The sequence below is a fragment of the Schistocerca piceifrons genome, chromosome 9 (assembly GCF_021461385.2).
Source record: "Schistocerca piceifrons isolate TAMUIC-IGC-003096 chromosome 9, iqSchPice1.1, whole genome shotgun sequence".
Lineage (NCBI taxonomy): Eukaryota > Metazoa > Arthropoda > Insecta > Orthoptera > Acrididae > Schistocerca > Schistocerca piceifrons.
Window position 1 is genome coordinate 211,846,573 of NC_060146.1, and position 16,147 is coordinate 211,862,719.

Sequence of the window (16,147 nt, forward strand, 5' to 3'; positions counted from 1 at the left end):
ATGAAATCGTGATAACGTGCTCCATTGAGCGTAGGTGGAAGAAAATGGGGCCCAATCAAGACATCACCAACAATGCCTGCCCAAACGTTCACAGAAAATTTGTGTTGATGACGTGATTGCGCAATTACGTGCGGATTCTCGTGAGCCCACAAATGTTGATTGTGAAAATTTACAATTTGATCACATTGGAATGAAGCCTCATACGTAAAGAGAACATTTGCACTGAAATGAGGATTGACACATTGTTGGATGAACCATTCGCAGAACTGTACCCGTGGAGGCCAATCAGCTGCTGATAGTGCCTGCACACGCTGTACATGGTACGGAAACAACTGGTTCTCCCGTAGCACTCTCCATACAGTGACGTGGCCAACGTTATCTTGTACAGCAGCAACTTCTCTGACGCTGACATTAGGGTTATCGTCAACTGCACGAAGAATTGCCTCGTCCATTGCAGGTGTCCTCGTCGTTCTAGGTCTTCCCTAGTCGCGAGTCATAGGCTGGAATGTTCAGTGCTCCTTAAGACGCCGATCAATTGCTTCGAACGTCTTCCTGTCGGGACACCTTCGTGCTGGAAATCTGTCTCGATACAAACGTACCGCGCCACGGATATTGCCCCGTGCTAATCCATACATCAAATGGGCATCTGCCAACCCCGCATTTGTAAACATTGCACTGTTTGCAAACCACGTTCGTGATGATCACTAACCTGTTGATGCTACGTACTGATGTGCTTGATGCTAGTACTGTAGAGCAATGAGTCGCATGTCAACACAAGCACCGAAGTCAACATTACCTTCCTTCAATTGGGCCACTTGGCGGTGAATCGAGGAAGTACAGTACATACTGACGAAACTAAAATGAGCTCTAACATGGAAATTAAGCGTTTCCGGACACATGTCCACATAACATTTTTTATTTATTTGTGTGTGAGGAATGTTTCCTGAAAGTTTGGCCATACGTTTTTGTAACACCCTGTATGTATATGATGACTTTTCAACATTAGTAAGGTTAATACATTGTTTGTTCTCTATCAAAATCTTTCATTTGCTATCTATACGCCTATCAGTAGTTAGTGCCTTCAGTCGTTAGAATCTTTTATTCAGCTGGCAGTAGTGGCGCTCGCTGTATTGCAGCAGTTTGAGTAACGAAGATTTTTGTGAGGTGAGTGATTCACGAAAGGTATAGGTTAGTGTTAGTCAGGGCCATTCTTTTGTAGGGATTATTGAAAGTCAGATTGCGTCGCGCTAAAAAATGTTGCGTGTCAGATTAGTGATGATCAGGAGAAGTAAAGAGGGAAATGTCTGAGTACGTCCTGTTTTGCTGAGCTGTTCGAAATTCAGGTAACGTAAGAGGTTTACCAGCACAGTCATTCTTAATTTTCCTAAGGGGACGTTGCACCGTTTCAAACTCGCTCAGTTGGCTGTCGGAAGCACGGGTGCCTGTCTGTGGCACGATTGCCTGCTTGCTTCACACGTCTGCACCAAGCTGGGCCTTCTGGCTGTGGGAGTTCTCTAATAGAGCAGACTCAGCTCTGGTAGCTCTGCCAGGGCGCTATATGCTGCCGGGCGGCGTTGAACCCACTATCAGTAGATGTACTAAACCCCTAGTGCAATATGCCGTCATGGGATCGAAATCGAAATCATCTTACCAGATGTGTTAATTTTTTTCGGCAGTGTAGAAAATATCTGTTAATACTTAGAAAAGTTGTTGACACGAGTATTATTTAAATTCGGGGTCTAATCATCAAGGAAGGGCTTCAATGGGGTATGACATTCAAGAATGGACCTCTGGACTCTCTTTTGGGCCGAGGTGAACCCAGTGTCAAAGCTTGAGGCGGCATTGGACGTTCTTTGTGAAATGTCTCCCGTGGGGCGACCAATCGTTCCACCAGTGCGCCTGTGTCGGCTACTTTGAGAACAAATGTGTTGTTGTATACTTTGAAAGCGTCTCGCGTTGGGAGATATCTCTTCCATTGTATCGGGACATCATTGGGCTGCGATTGTAGAGGAGAGTGCGAGCAATGCGTCGTTGGAAAAGGGAGTAGGAGGCAAAAGGGCGGTTTGTCGTTTAAAGACACAGAGGAGAGTGCGAAAGTTGATTTTTTTAATACATATATGTGAACTGTGCAGAGAGACGAATGGAGGAACAGTTAACCTAAATCTTAAGTCTTTTCTTTCGTGTATACTTTATGCTCGAAGTAAATTACAGTGACATATCAAGACGAAAATAATTTGTGAGTGACATGGCTGAAAACCTACTGGAAAGTGCGTGTGGTCACGAAATATTAACGAATGCAGCCAGTTCTAGTGCAAAGAGTAAACCAAATGGTCGCATGTCTTCCCAGTTGCGCTTCTTTCTCTTTCCATTTCTCTGTCAATGACATCACTTTCTTTTCCCCTATCTGCACTGACTGTGTTTCATAATTTCCTCTCCCAGCCAGGGATCAGAGTTTAATTCTGCCTTCCTGTAGTTTGTGTGTACTGTCGTGCTTTTCACGGCTAATTTCTTGATGTCGTATTCTGTCTCATATGTAACTAACAACTTGCTTACTGCAACAAGCAGGCTCTTTCAGGTAGTCAGAGACGTTTTTCTCTGTAACTTACAAAATAATAAGTTAAAGGAATATTTTTGTAGACAGGTAAAGGTAAGGAACGTTATTACAGAATATAAACATAGTTTATTTAATTATTTGTGAGATTACAGCAAAGAGCTACAATTTTTTTAACACAACATTATTTTTTCTCTGTCAGGCACTTTATGTATTTAAGCCAACTGTGTACAAATGAGTTTACATCAAAGCTTTAAAAAATTTACTTACTGAATTTGAAACGTTCAGAGTTTACGGTTGGACTGTACAAGCTTACCATAAGTTGTGTTCAGGTTGATGTTCTGGTAGGAGAAGGGTCTTTTAAGTGGCTGTTCAAACGAGTGCTGATTTCCCTGAATGCACAGCTCAGTGCATCTATTAGACGACCTGTAGACGAGATGTAAATTTTGAACCCCTCACTCACATGAACTTTGCGCCGCCGGAACATTGACCTCAACAGCAGACGTAGCTGGACAGTAGAGTGGTCTATGGCCAGCTTCATTTGCTTGCTCTGTGTCTGACCCAGGCTGCATAGAGTAACATTATGACACACACTTTATTCCTCCTGAAGGCTGCGTAGTGCAGTGGTGTGAACCTATGTGCGTCCCCCGCAAGCGGGTCGGCACCAGCTTCTAGCAGTAGCTTCACAATCTCAGTCTTGCCACTGAATGCTGCATGGAGTAGTGGTGTTCCACCGTTGCTATCCCTCTTGTCGACATCAGCTCCTTTCTTCACCAGGAGCCTGACACATTCTGCATTCCCCTTGCCTGATGCTACATGCAGTGGTGTCCTACTTAGCGAGTCCTGGGCAAGTGCATCTGCACCAGCGTCCAACAGTAGCTCCACAATCTCAGTCTTGCCACTGGATGCTGCATAGTGTAGTGGTGTTCCACCGTTGCTGTCCCTCTTGTCGACATCAGCTCCTTTCTTCACCAGTAGCCTGACACATTCTGCATTCCCCTCGCCTGATGCTACATGCAGTGGTGTCTTACGTAGCGAGTCCTGGGCAAGTGCATCTGCACCAGCGTCCAGCAGTAGCTTCACAATCTCAGTCTTGCCACTGGATGCTGCATAGTGTAGTGGTGTTCCACCGTTGCTGTCCCTCTTGTCGACATCAGCTCCTTTCTTCACCAGTAGCCTGACACATTCTGCATTCCCCTCGCCTGATGCTACATGCAGTGGTGTCCTACGTAGCGAGTCCTGGGCAAGTGCATCTGCACCAGCGTCCAACAGTAGCTCCACAATCCCAGTCTTGCCACTGGATGCTGCATAGTGTAGTGGTGTTCCACCGTTGCTGTCCCTCTTGTCGACATCAGCTCCTTTCTTCACCAGTAGCCTGACACATTCAGCTTTACCCATGAAAGATGCGAAGTGCAGCGGTGTGTAACTTCTGAGGGCCTGGGCAAGCGGGTCTGCACCAGCGTCCAGCAGTAGCTTCACAATCTCAGTCTCGCCACTGGATGCTGCATAGTGTAGTGGTGTTAGGCCGTTGCTGTCCCTCTTGTCGACATCAGCTCCTTTCTTCACCAGTAGCCTGACACATTCTGCATTCCCCTTGCGTGATGCTACATGCAGTGGTGTCCTACTTAGCGAGTCCTGGGCAAGTGCATCTGCACCAGCGTCCAGCAGTAGCTTCACAATCTCAGTCTCGCCACTGGATGCTGCATAGTGTAGTGGTGTGCAACCATTGCTGTCCCTCTCGTCTACGTCAGCTCCTTCTTCCACCAGTACCCTCACGCAGGTAGGTCTGCGGAATGCTGCTGCAATGGCAAGCGGAGTCAAACCGGAATCATCCTTCTCCCGGATATTCGCACCAGCTTTCAGGAGGTGCCTCACACTGTCTGGGTTGCCTCCCCACGCGGCCAAGTGCAGCGCAGTTAAACCACCAGCAGTTCCCGCGGTCAGATTGGCCCCCGCCTGCAGCAGCAGCCTCACGCAGTCGAGGTTGCCTCTCAATACTGCCCCGTGCAGAGGTGTGCCCACGGTGTCACTCAGTGGGCTGCTGCGAGCCCCTGCACGTAACAGGTGCTCCACACTTTCAACGTCGCCTTTCACTGCAGCGCAGTGTAGTGCTGTGGCGCCTTTCAGGTCTGTAACCTCCAGGTTTTTGGCTGAATTGGCCAGTAGCCTGACGCATTCCGCAGCCCTTGCACTGGCTGCACAATGCAGCGGACTGCGCCGTTCCGAGTCCTGCGCAAGCGCGTCTGCGCCGGCCCGCAGCAGTACCTTCACACACTGTGCCCTGCCCATTCCTGCTGCGCAGTGCAGTGGACTCCGACCTGACTTGTCTTTCACATTGAAGTCAGCACCAGCAGAGAGTAGCGACTCTAAGCAGTCGACATTCCCAGCAGCTGCTGCCACATGTGTAGCTGTCACACCACTACTAACCTGTACATTGAGGTCAACCCCAGCCTGGATCAGCAGTCGTACACATTCTGCATCACCTGTTACTACTGCGCCGTACAACATCGCCGCATCAAGTGTACCGCGCAGCGTGGTACCATTACCGGCTGTTGTCAGCTGCTGCACTATACGGTCAATCACAGATTCAGGAAGTATCTCTCTCCACTGGTCTAGCTCAACCTCCTGTGCTGTACATCCATCACTTAGTCTCTTTTTGACTATGTCTAGTGTCTTAAACGCAGAGAGCTTCGCCACCTGTAAATTGTATTGAGCTCTTAGACTGAATACAACGACATTAACGATTAATCACCAAAGAATGTCGACTGCTTCTCTAACAGATACGTAATTGTTCTTACTTGTGTAAACTGCAGGGCGTTTCACAATGAACATACCAGTTTTAAAGCGTTGTAGCATTTCTTACGTTCAACTTACAATTGTAAATACACTACTGCCCATTAAAACTGCTACACCACGAAGATGACGTGCTACAGACGCGAAATTTAACCGACAGGAAGAAGATGCTGTGATATGAAAATTATTAGCTATCCAGAGCATTCGCAAGAGGCTGGCGCCGGTGGCGACACCTACAAAGTGCTGACATGAGGAAAGTTTCCATCCGATTCCTCATACACAAACAGCAGTTGACCGGCGTTGCCTGGTGAAACGTTGTTGTGGTGCCTCGTGTAAGGAGGAGAAATGCGTACCATCACGTTTCCGACTTTGATAAAGGTCGGATTGCGGTTTATCGTATCGCGACATTGCTGCTCGCGTTGGTCGAGATCCAATGACGGTTAGCAGAATATGGAATCGGTGGGTTCAGGAGGGTAATACGGAACGCCGTGCTGGATAGTAACGGCCTCGTATCACTAGCAGTCGAGATGACAGGCATCTTATCCGCATGGCTGCAACGATCCTGAGTCAACAGTTGGGGACGTTTGCAAGACAACAACAATCCGCACGAACAGTTCGACGACGTTTGCAGCAGCATGGACTATCAGCTTGAAGACCACAGCTTGCGGTTACCCTTGATGCTGCATCGCAGACAGGAGCGGCTGCGATGGTGTACTCAACGACGAACCTGGGTGCACAAATGGCAAAACGTCATTTTTTCGGATGAATTCATGTTCTGTTTACAGCATCATGATGGTCGCATCCGTGTTTGGCGACATCACGATGAACGCACATTGGAAGCGTGTATTCGTCATCGCCATACTGGGGTATCACCCGGCGTGATGGTATGGGGTGCCATTGGTTACAAGTCTCGGTCACCTCTTGTTCGCTTTGACGGCACTTTGTTTAATGTGTTACGACCCGTGGCTCTACCCTTCATTCGATCCCTGTGAAACCCTACATTTCAGCAGGATAATGCACGACGGCATGTTGCAGGTCCTGTACGGGCCTTTCTGGATACTGAAAATGTTCGACTGCTGCCCTGGCCAGCACATTCTCCAGAGCTCTCACCAATTGAAAACCAATTGAAATTGAAAATTGGTCAGTGGTGGCCGAGCAACTGGCCCGTCACAATAAGCCAGTCACTACTCTTGATGAACTGTGGTATCGTGTTGAAGCTGTACCTGTACACGCCATCCAAGCTCTGTTTGACTCAATGCCCAGGCGTATCAAGGCCGTTATTACGGCCAGAAGTGGTTGTTCTGGGTACTGATTTCTCAGGATCTACGCACCCAAATTGCGTGAAAATGTAATGAAATGTCAGTTCTAGTATAATATATTTGTCCAATGAATACCTGTTCATCATCTGAATTTCTTCTTGGTGCAGCAATTTTAATGGCCAGTAGTGTAATACACAAATTGAAAGAGCAACTGAAACAGTTTTGTTTGTATACCGGTGCGCAATGGGAAGAGTATGGAATGACAAAATAGTGACTGAAAAACGTGTTGAACGAGTGCGAGTCTTTCACACTTAGCCCTTGGGGGCTGAATGTTAAAGGGGTTCCTTTTTCGGTGATTAAACTGTAACTGATGTTTCTTACCCTGATGTGCTACTGCTGTGGCCTGTGCCTCAATGGGAAGAAGTTAATCAACATATCTTCATTTGGGAACAAGATGGTGTGCTGCCTTGTAAGGTGTCAGGCAAATCCAACACCTTCCATGAAAACCCTGACATGATAGCAAATCCGGCAGTATGACACATAGCTCCGAATAAATCCTGACGTTAAATTATCCAAAGTAATACGATCAACGAGTGAGCAAATGGAATACCACAGACTAACACAAGAAGGCCTAAATGCATGTCATACCTTCCCACCGTGAAACAGACGCAGTTCCGAGGGGAGAAACGAGAACAGAAGCCGAGAGCAGAGTCGTGTAAGCTAGAAGGCCCCACAATAAGGGACACCCACATCTCCCGCCAACCGCCAAGACCACCCCACAGCCCACGTTAAAAGATAGAGCCCTCCAGAAGATCAGTATAGATCTTACGATAACACTAAAAGGGCCACACCAGCTGCACGTTTTAGCGTGAGACTATACGCGTCTCTGTTACGTTGCAAACTTTAAAAACATTGCCACCACGAAAAGTATAACGTTTCTCATTGGATAGACAGAATTTTTGTAGGCGGAGTTTAAGGTTAACATTGACCTGACTGGTCAGTTGAAAACACAGCCAGATACATTTTTCTTAAACCCACTTCAGTAAATTGTAGTAAAGAGAAGTTCGAGAGAGTTGTTACCGAGACAGCGAGGTGTGTGGAGCTGCACCGCCCGCCGCCCCCTGACGCTGACTAACCAACAACAAGGTAATGAACGCACGTAGGGAGACACGACGTAGATCAAACAGACACCACGCAGAATGTTAGAGCCTCTCTGGCATAACTTAGTACGCGGCTGGTTAAACGGCGCCGTACCCGACGGGTGGATTGGGCGCAAGGGTCGGTTGACACAGCATTTTATGCATGACCTCCACATTCACGCACGATCTGACGCGATCATGTGTGTGTTCCTCCGGTATCAGCTGACCTATCCGGCTTTAGAAACTGTATTATTGCAAAGGTTACTCCTGACAGATTGATCAAGGTTTCGGAACAATTCGCCTATCGACCCGATGTGTGATCTGTGTTCACACTGAATAACTGTAAGAAAAACTGTTTGCGTTTCTCCTTCATTTGGTGCATTATTTACAATTGTAAGGTGAATGTAATATCTGCCGCAGTGCCTTATAACCTGTACATTCATTTTGAAACACCCTGTATTTCATAAACATTTTGGAGCATTGTGCTATACAAGTTGCCTAAACATCATGAACAAATCTTTGTTTCCCAGAAAACATACACTATTTACATTAACAGAAAAGAAACATCAGACAATACGAATTTCCTAACAAGATCGTGTTTACAGAGCAACACCTCTCAGCCGCATGTAATGTATTTTATTATCGGACCAGCCCATAATCTGGTTGTATACATAAACGCCAGATTAGGTCGCTCTAATGAAATGATCTAAACCAGATGTAAACTAAATGTTTCATTCCGCGATTATAGGCTACGTGCGAACGTCGGTCGGATAATGAAACTATTTAAACGCAGCTGGGAGATTTAACTGTGCAGGTCTTGTAACACTACCCGCTCTACTAAATTAGCAATATGCCGACAGTCTTACTTCTCTGAAAGGAATTTTGATTTGACCGCTATCGTGCGTCATGGAGAGGCATTCGGACTATGATTCGTTTCTCAAAAGAATTCTAATGAAAGGAAGCAGAGGCAGAACAAACGGGCCTCGAACCAAGGTTCTGCCAGAAACAAGGTTTGCTTTGTGCAAACTACAAAAGACAATGGCCGACACCCTAATTAGGAAAAATTGTAATCAAATAGTAGCACTGTTAGTAAAGTATGTTAACTGCTAGAAATGACTTTACTTGGTACTGATATTCTGTTTTGCACATAGGGTTCGAGACAGTAGCACATTGTAGCAAGCATTGTACCGGTGGTGTGGTATGCACAACACAGAACGAATACAGAAACGTTTTAACAACAACTGGCTCTGAGTAACACTTACTATCTGTATATTAAAGCAGAGAAGTTAATGATCAGCATAGGCAATTAATTGCTGATGGTGGAGTACCGCTAACTGGGACATGAGGGTTCGAGACAGTAGCACATTGTAGCAAGCATTGTACCGGTGGTGTGGTATGCACAACACAGAACGAATACAGAAACGTTTTAACAACAACTGGCTCTGAGTAACACTTACTATCTGTATATTAAAGCAGAGAAGTTAATGATCAGCATAGGCAATTAATTGCTGATGGTGGAGTACCGCTAACTGGGACATGAGAATTTTTTATCAGTTTAATTATTGACAGACACTGGGATTGGAACAGTCTTCAGATAGTCATATTACGTGTACCGATCACCATTTCGTTTATCAGGAAGCTTTCACTTACTTCTACTAGCTGGCGCACAAATGAAACACGAGGCACCAGAATCAACTATAGATAGAACAGTTGCAGCCAGTTACTTATTGAAGCACACAAATGTTATAAAATTGATAACAGCACTTCATTATACTGTTATTGTAGTATGGATTGCAACACTGGCTCAACAACTAACCTTGCGGCCCAAAACATTATTGTATCAGAAATTCATTCCAAAGCTGAAAATTTCAGTTAAAACACATTATGAAAATCACGTTTAGCTGCAAATACATAAAATATAAACATTCTTAGAATTTGGCATATAGTAATTCCATGAAAACGTCTTGATCGCTAAAAACTGTATTTATGATGCGTTTCGAGTAATCATCATCGGATAACTCTGGTAAATTCACACAAAAGAAAAATAAGGAAAGCTTATGCATGTAGATGAAGTTGAAATGGGAGATATGATACTGCGTGGAGAGTTTGACAGAGCACTGAAAGACCTGAGTCGAAACAAGGCCCCCGGAGTAGACAGCATTCCATTGGAACTACTGACGGCCTTGGGAGAGCCAGTCCTGACAAAACTCTACCATCTGGTGAGCAAGATGTATGAAACAGGCGAAATACCCTCAGACTTCAAGAAGAATATAATAATTCCAATCCCAAAGAAAGCAGGTGTTGACAGATGTGAAAATTACCGAACTATCAGTTTAATAAGTCACAGCTGCAAAATACTAACAGCAATTATTTACAGACGAATGGAATAACTGTTAGAAGCCGACCTCGGGGAAGATCAGTTTGGATTCTGTAGAAATGTTGGAACACGTGAGGCAATACTGACCCTACGACTTCTCTTAGAAGCTAGATTAAGGAAGGGCAAACCTAAATTTCTAGCATTTGTAGACTTAGAGAAAGCTTTTGACAATGTTGACTGGAATACTCTCTTTTAAATTATGAAGGTGTCAGGGGTAATATACACGGAGCGAAAAGCTATTTACAATTTGTACAGAAACCAGATGGCAGTTATAAGAGTCGAGGGACATGAACGGGAAGCAGTGGTTGGGAAGGGAGTGAGACAGGGTTGTAGTCTCTCCCTGAGTATATAAGATGAACATCAACAAAAGCAAAACGAGGACAATGGAATGTAGTCGAATTAAGTCGGTTGATGCTGAGGGAATTAGAATAGGAAATGACACACTTAAAGTAGTAAAGGAGTTTTGCTATTTGTGGAGCAAAATAACTGATGATGGTCGAAGTACAGAGGATATAAATTGTAGACTGGCAATGGCAAGGAAAGCGATTCTGAAGAAGAGAAATTTGTTAACATCGAGTATACATTTAAGTGTCAGGAAGTCATTTCTGAAAGTATTTATGTGGAGTGTAGCCATGTATGGAAGTGAAACATGGACGATAAATAGTTTGGACAAGAAGAGAATAGAAGCTTTTGAAATCTGGTGCTATGGAAGAATGCTGAAGATTAGATGGGTAGATCACATAACTAATGAGGAAGTATTGAATAGGATTGGGGAGAAGTTTGTGGCACATCTTCATTAGAAGAAGGGATCGGTTGGTAGGACATGTTCTGAGGCATCAAGGGATCACCAGTTTAGTATTGGAGGGAAGCGTGTAGGGTAAAAATCGTAGAGAGAGACAAGAGATGAATACACTAAACAGATTCAGAAGGATGTAGTTTGCTGTAAGTACTGGGAGATGAAGAAGCTTGCACAGGATAGAGTAGCATGGAGAGCTGCATCAAACCAGTCTCAGGACTGAAGACCACAACAACAACAACAACATGCATAAATATTAAAAGGAAAATGTAACATTAGGAACGGAAGTAGATACTGGTTACAGGTACTTACAATAGGCTTAGGAAAGCTCATACAAGTGAGAAATAGAATACTTCTAAGAGGCTTCCCAAGCACATTGTGTGTCCTTGTAATTGGTATGTACTTTCGTTCCTGATGTTTCACTGGCCTTGTAATATTTATGTATAAACTTTTCTAATTTCCTTTTGTGTAAATTTTGCCACAGTAATAACGATGATGATTACTCGAAACGCGTCATAAATAAAGTTTATAGGGATCAAGACGTTTCCATGGAATTACTACTGGTCCGTGTCAAGTCTGTATGGCCGCATGCCTTTCAAATGGATGACCTCGTCCGTCAAATGGAGAACATTGTTACAAAGCTGTACAGGAACTATTCCTTATGCTCGCCCTTCAAGTTTACTAGTCAGTAACTATTCCGAATTATCACAGTTTTGTGAATGTAACTTTAATACTGTTCTGAAATTTCAATAAGATTAACACTTAAGCAAAGCACCTTAGATCTTTTCTTCGTAATTGTTCTTTGGTGAAACACTGAGTAACCTCATATAAAGAAACGCGTGGAGTACTTCAGAAAAAAAGCTCACTAATAGTAAAGAAATCTATTACTCTACGTGAACTATTTCTCATTATGAAAGAAAGCAATTACTTTTCAGTTCAGTAAAACAGGATACTCAGAAACACTGCAGTCCTGTATAGGTAAATGACTAAGGATATAGGTGTTCAACACAGAGTTAAAATAACACAAACTTGTAATGGAAAAAGAAACCGCGTAACTCGTACATGCAATTATACAATTCTGACTTGATTAGTTAAGACCCAGGCGGTGGTTGTGGATATCTTCTGTGGCTACTAAAAAAGGCGGCGAAATCGTTATGGCTATGGTGTAAAACAAGCTTTGAAATTTTCTTCTTACCGTCTGATTTTCGTACTTCGGAGCTAACCTATTTACCCCATGAATGTTAAGTCAAAATTCTCTCACATCGGAGGCCATATCAAATAACCTTTCTGCTCTTCTTGCATATTTCAGCGCACAAGATGTGAACACTTTGCCCTGTCGATGAACCAGTTCGACAAGAACAGTTTGAACATTCCAAGACTTTAACGGAACATAACTTTTGGAATTATATACGTGCATTGATTACGGTGATATAAATTATTAACAAAACGTTTACATAGATGTTGTATCAAAGAATAATTGTAATACAGAGGTCACACTAACATTAGCACACAAAGCTACTAACATTAGCACAGGGTGTCCCACTCAAACCTCCCTGATTTCAAAGACCCAGGAACGAACTAAAAACACAGTAGATACGACAATGAAGACAATGAAAAATGCACCACATTGTAGAGCATCTCAAACAATTTATTTATTTATCATCAACACACCTCTACATGTGAACCATTTGTAGCACGAAGAATATCGAGTCTATATTTAATTTCTTGCCAAGTTCTTTGTAACATTTCCTCTGTTATTGTTGCAATCGCATTAGTGATACGATGTCGCAACATAGGAATATCGTCTACTTTGGTCGCATACACGCGTCCTTCACGAATCCCCACATGAAGAAATCAAGCGGCGTAATGTCGGGTGAACGTGGTGGTCAGGTAATGGGTCCTCCGCGTCCGTTCCAACGACTGAGGAATTTCCTATCCAGGAACTTGCGAACAGCCGTTGGCCAATGCGGCGGAGCTCCAGCTTGTTAAAAAGTGATGTTGGGTTGCATGTCTTGTATCTGAGGGTATACAAGCTGTTCCAACATGTCCAGATACACTGACCAATTCACTGTTTGTTCCGCAAAGAAGAAAGGTCCAACAATCGTGTCGTACATTAGCCCGCACCAGGTGTTTAGTTTAGGGCTATCTCGAACATGTTCAATGACAACGTGCGGATTTTGCGAACCCCAAACCCGAACATTATGCCTATTAACCCTCCCTCTTAACTGAAAGGTTGCCTCATCTGAGTAGAAACATCTTTCCAGGAAGCTGGCAACAATATCAATACGCTGCAGCATATTCGCAGCAAATTGTTGTCGGCGTGGTTTGTCGTTCGGTGTCAGATGTTGCAGAATTTGAACTTTGCGAGCACGCATACGAAGACGCTGGTGAGGTACACGATGCAATGTTGATCGAGGTGCATCAAGTTGCCTAGATGCTTGACGAATTGACTTACATGTGCTTATGAGAAACGTTTGTCTGATGTCCTCCATTGTCTCTTGTGAAACTACGTAGCGTGCACAGCCAGAATGAGATGCACGAACCAGTTGCGTAACGAGTCTACCTGCCAACGCTCTACTTGGCTCCAAGTAATAGCGAATATCATCACAAGCGCTCTGGAAACTGGCTGCTTATTATCTTTTTATCGTAGTGGCTCATGGAAAGGTATCAGTTGTTTCCAAATATATTTTGCTAATGGAAACAGAAATAAATTTAGCTGTCGCCTAAAACATAACATTTTTTCAATGCCCGTGGTTGTAATATAATTTAGTTATATTTCTGTAACTCGTTCACCTAAACCTAACTGCAGGTGCTGCAGTGAAACACAATGGCGTTTATCATTAGTAAAAGTACAGGGTGGGGCAAATAAAAATGGCCCAGAGAACAGAGTTCCACAGTATAAAGAAACAGAGAGGAGGAAAGGAAATGCAGGGCTGACTACAGCAGATGTTGAAAGTAACCATCATTCATGTATTGGCACTTTTGAGCCCCTTCAGCAAGTTGCTGAAGGCAGATCGAAGCTGGACTGCTGGAATTGCTGCGGTCTCACCCGAAACGTTCTGCTGCAGTTCTGGAAGACAGTCAGGCTTGTTTCGATATGCCTTACACTTGAGGTCTCGCGACACAAAGTAATCGGCACATTGACAGATCATGTGGCCTGGGGGGGCCAGCTAGAGCCGCGACTAGACTAACCCCTGCTAACAACTCTGTCAGGCGTGAAGCCTGTGTAAATGCGCTCCAAGGTTCGGGCGGCTGTGTGGGCAGTTGCTCCGTCCTGTTGGAAGTAACTGCAGCTCTTTCGCTCCTCCATTAGTGCCGCCGCAAATGGTTTCAAAATGTTGGCGATGTAAGTGTGCGTCTGATGGAAGAAGATGGGACCAACAATGCGGCGTGCAGAAACTGCACACCAAACCCCAGCCTTCCGATGATGCAATGGTGCCTCGTGGAAGTCAATCGGATTCCCGCTGCCAACAACCTGTAATTCTGTGAGTTGACATAACCACCCATGTGAAACCGGGCTTCATAAGACATAAAGAACAGATCCACGTCCAAATCATTCATTATCATCTCACTGAACAGCCACTCACAAAACCGGCGCTCCTGAGGGCCACCTGCTGCTTTTGGTACTTGGACAACAGACACTGGGTAGGAATGCGTGTGCTGGTCCAGGTGGAGTATTCGTCCGCATGATCGAAGTGATATGCCGGTCTCTTGCGGAAGGCGTCGGGTTGATTAGGCAGGACTCTGGAGCATTTTCAGCTGAACTGCAGCCACATTTTCTGGTGTGTGAGCACGTTTCGGAATTCTTTTGACTTGTTCAAAACAGATCCAGTCTGACTCCATTTTCGGACTTAGCGTTGCATGGCAACTCTTTACTAGCACTTTGACACAGTCAAACTTCTCAGCACACAACTGACCACACAGTTTCCACGACGCGGCCCGCACTACGCTATGAATCGGTGTGAATGACTTGGCCGGTGCACACGTGGTGTGCGCGCCACAGGGTGTGGTTATATGCATACACTCACGTCCAATCGCAAGGGGCCTCTTTCATTTGCCCCATCCTGTAAATAACAAAGTCTTCACCACTTAACTAAGATTGAAAGCGGGGCTATCTAGTTGCTCACGACAAATATCAGGCGTATTCACCAGTCAATACTCACATCATGATAATTTTTTTTTTTTTGGCAAAGTGAATTTTTCATTTAAAAGCCAGCATAAAGAATATCATTTAGTCTGGAACGAGAACATTGCTGTTAGTTTGGACTTACCTCAGCATCACGATTTCTTTCAGCTTCAAGCCCGATTACTATGTACTGCATTAGAGACATGTCCACACACACGATAGTTACTCCAACCTGCGTAGCAAAGATATCAACATAGTGAGGTCCTTTGGACACTGAACTCGGTTCAGTGAAATTTTAAAAAAAAGGATTAGCTATTGAATTCGCACTGCCTCAGCAGCAGATTTCAACCACCACTTTGATGAAGAATTTTAAGAGAAGCAGGCGTCAAAGAGAAATTAAGTGAAGACATCTACGACCAACCTATATTGTCTGGGAGTTATTTTTGTACTTGTGAAACTCAAATATAACAGCCTTGCAAATGGTACTATATCAAATGTTCCCACTTACTTTTCATCTGGCGAAAGAAATGTGACCGCATATACGTATATAACGAGAAATATTGTAAAATATGCTAGCATGGTATTCGTCTCTGCTTTAAAGGTCATTATGTTTTTGAGGAATTCTACACGCGCAGTCCGTCACTCATGGACATCTGCCGACAACTTTGAACAAGATGAAACGCCCTGATAATAATAGCACAAAAAGACAAGTGGGCCCTTGCTAAGCGACATTTCTACAGGCAACGACATCTCGCACGTGCATACACCCACACCTCCCACGGAGCCCAGCAAGTGATTCCACAAAAGGGATTCAATTTTCTGCTGGCACTGGACTCAACACAGTGCCGAAGAAAAGACCGCTTTAGCTCCAATTCCCTTTTTTATAGGCCTATGGATGAAGGACTTACAGCAGACGAGGTCTCATCTTTTCAAAAAGTTAATAAAAGTCCTGTCGACAGAAGACGAAGTGTTCAAAAGATAAATAAATAAGTAAAGCTGCTTTAGAATTCCTTTTGAGCTATATTTAATGCTCCTCGGAGAAGCCAGATAAACACGTGCAAGATGAGATGTCAGCTTGTCTCAAATTACAGAGTACAATGTGATGC

The 16,147-nt window shown here is 44.3% G+C and overlaps 1 protein-coding gene across 1 annotated transcript; it reads right to left on the reverse strand.

Annotated features, from left to right (window-relative positions):
* Positions 1 to 613: 613 nt before the first annotated feature.
* On the reverse strand, positions 614 to 15,246 carry LOC124716872 (serine/threonine-protein phosphatase 6 regulatory ankyrin repeat subunit C-like; the record flags this gene model as incomplete). Its single annotated transcript, XM_047243424.1, has 6 exons — positions 15,187 to 15,246; positions 4,009 to 5,248; positions 3,203 to 3,909; positions 3,015 to 3,117; positions 2,352 to 2,413; positions 614 to 622 (listed from the first exon to the last, which is right to left on the reverse strand). Coding segments are annotated over exons 1-6 (2,181 nt in total), but the record flags the coding sequence as incomplete, so codon positions are not given.
* Positions 15,247 to 16,147: the final 901 nt, after the last annotated feature.